Consider the following 2,530-nt stretch of genomic DNA (forward strand, 5'->3'; position numbering starts at 1 on the left):
GGGACTTCCATTCAGCCACAAGAGCATTAGTGAGGTCGAGCACTGATTAGGCCTGGCTCGCAGTCGGTGGTCCAATTGAGGTCAGGGCTCTATGCATGCCAGTCAAGTTCTTCCACACCGATCTCGACAAACCATTTCTGTATGGACCTCGCTTTGTGCACGGGGGCATTGTCATGCTGAAACAGGAAAGGGCCTTCCCAAACTGGTGCCACAAAGTTGGAAGCACAGAATTGTCTAGAATGTCATTGTATGTTGTAGCGTTAAGATTTCCCTTCACTGGAACTAAGGGGCCTAGCCCGAAACATGAAAAACTGCCCCAGACTATTATTCCTCCTCCACCAAACTTTACAGCTACTTTTGTATATATAGTGTAGTTTCTGTTTTTGGGGCTGAAGAATACCTAAAGATTTTTTGGCTCAATAATATATTTTACACTCTATCTCAAAATTAGATGCAATAACATATTGATAACTTTTGATAAGTTTCCTGATTTGATTTGAAATTTGATTTGCCTTGCCATAATTAAGTCGAATTTAAGAAATAATCCCACAAACTACAGAAAAAAATACATTGGTATAATTTTAAAGCCAATAAGAAGGAATGTCCTGAAGATGTTCACAAAAATTCACACCCTTGTCGTGTACATGCAAAAGGCAACAAGGCATTTGTCTCATAATATAGATTCAACTTTGTGTAATTGGTTAAGGAAAAAAAGGTTGGCCATGTGGGGGACATACCCATGCGAAAACCCCAACAAAATGTCACTGAATTTAAGCTTTAATTAATCTATGTCTGAGTTTCAGCGTTATCCTCCTCAGGTGAGGTCATTGAGAGGACAGAGGCTCTTGGGACTGGGAGCCAGCGATAGAGTGGTAGAGGGCAGTGCTGACCTCTTGGTGTAAGACTGGGCCGTGTGGCTCTCCATGTTGTTGAGCGGGATTCCCAGCTGCCCATCGCAGTTCTGGCCCTCATTGGAGTTGACTGCCGAGAGGCAGGCCTTGGAAGCGATTGCTAGACTTGACTTCAAGACCAGGCTGCGCAAGGCCTTGCGGTACTCCCTGCGAATGAGGCAGTAGATGACAGGGTTGAGGCAGCTACTGGTGAAGGCCAGACAGTTGGCCAGGGGGAAGAGGTAGGTCTGGACAAAGTAGTAGGAGGGACTGATTTCTGTTAGATCAAGTTGGATCAGCGCGCTCCAGAGAGTTAGCACATTATATGGGAACCAGCAGGTGCAGAAGGACAGCACCACAATCGCCACGGACTTGGAGACATGTGGCTGTCGTAGTGGGTTGACCCAGTTTGGCTTGTGCCGGCAGAGGAAGCGTAGCAGGAGCAGGTAGGAGAGGATCATGATGAAGTAGGGCAACAGGAAGCCAAACAGAATCCTCAGGAGGTGGTTGACAGCCAGCCAATTCGTACCTTCAGGGAAGCGGAGCAGGCATGCAGTGTCATTGGTCATGCCTACTCTGTTGAGATCGGCGAACACGGCACGTGGTGCAGCAGCCACCAGTGCCCCGGCCCATATAAGTGCGGTAGTCACCCGGGAATCACAAAGCTTGTGACCGAGTGGTGCAGCGGGCTTGAGCGCAGTGGCCACCGAACAGTAGCGGGTCAAGCTCATGGCCATCAGGAAGAAGCAACTGGCGTAGACGTTGAGGCCCGTCAGGAGGGACACAGCCTTGCACATGGCCAAACCAAAAGGCCAGCTGTAGTCCAGGGCGATGTCTACCGCCCAGAACGGCAGTGCCAGGGCGAGTAGCAAGTCAGCCAGGGCCAGGTTGAACACAAAGAAGTTGATGGTACTCTTGACGATGGTCCGGGTGGAGCAGAGAAGGTACAGCACCAGGAGATTGCCCAGCAGTCCGCCTGTGGCCACGGCACAGTACACCACGGAGATGATGGAGCGCAGCCAGGGGGAGCCATCGCCAGGGAAGTCCAGATCGTATACCATGCTGGTGTTATGGAAGGTCAGGTTTGAATGGTTGCAGGATGGGTCCTTGTGACATCTGCGCAGGATCTGGTAAAACAGCTCAAGTCTCTGGAAGTCAGCCTCAGACATTTTGGATGTGGCCAGGAGAAAACCCACCCAAAAGAATAGTTGAGACAATTCTAAATGGTGGTTGTGTAGGAGAAGCTGTCAAGGGGCAGGAGTTTTAGTCCATTCAAGTTGAGGGTCTTTGTGTTTGCATCCACTGATTTTCCAATTGTATTTGAAACAATAGTAAAAGACAGGTCATTCCTGGTTCGTCCAATGAGAAGTTAATGTACATTTATTGATTGTCCTCCATTTCCTGCAACAAAAGGAGATTTGCATATTATTTTTCTTGCCTAAAGGGACATTGCTCATCTGATTAAATAAAAGGGTTCACATATCAAAGCCAGATTAGTTTGATCATTTGAAGGGATCTATTGTTATGAAAATACCCATCATAAGATTAATTCGAAAATGTATTTGAAAAACAACAAAATGGCAGCCTCACCACTTGGTTTGCCATAAAGCTGAGGGATGTGGCTTGAGAAATATAACCAA

At 47.5% G+C, this 2,530-nt stretch overlaps 1 protein-coding gene across 1 annotated transcript; it reads right to left on the minus strand.

Moving 5' to 3' along the window:
- Nucleotides 1-814: 814 nt before the first annotated feature.
- On the minus strand, nucleotides 815-2,059 carry LOC311123901 (relaxin-3 receptor 1-like; the record flags this gene model as incomplete). The annotated part of the gene is made up of 1 exon (XM_084158230.1): nucleotides 815-2,059. The coding sequence occupies one exon, from the start codon at nucleotides 2,057-2,059 to the stop codon at nucleotides 815-817; it is 1,245 nt and encodes a 414-aa protein (XP_084014356.1).
- Nucleotides 2,060-2,530: the final 471 nt, after the last annotated feature.

The sequence above is a fragment of the Coregonus lavaretus genome (assembly GCF_964263955.1).
Source record: "Coregonus lavaretus genome assembly, chromosome: 3".
Taxonomy (NCBI): domain Eukaryota; kingdom Metazoa; phylum Chordata; class Actinopteri; order Salmoniformes; family Salmonidae; genus Coregonus; species Coregonus lavaretus.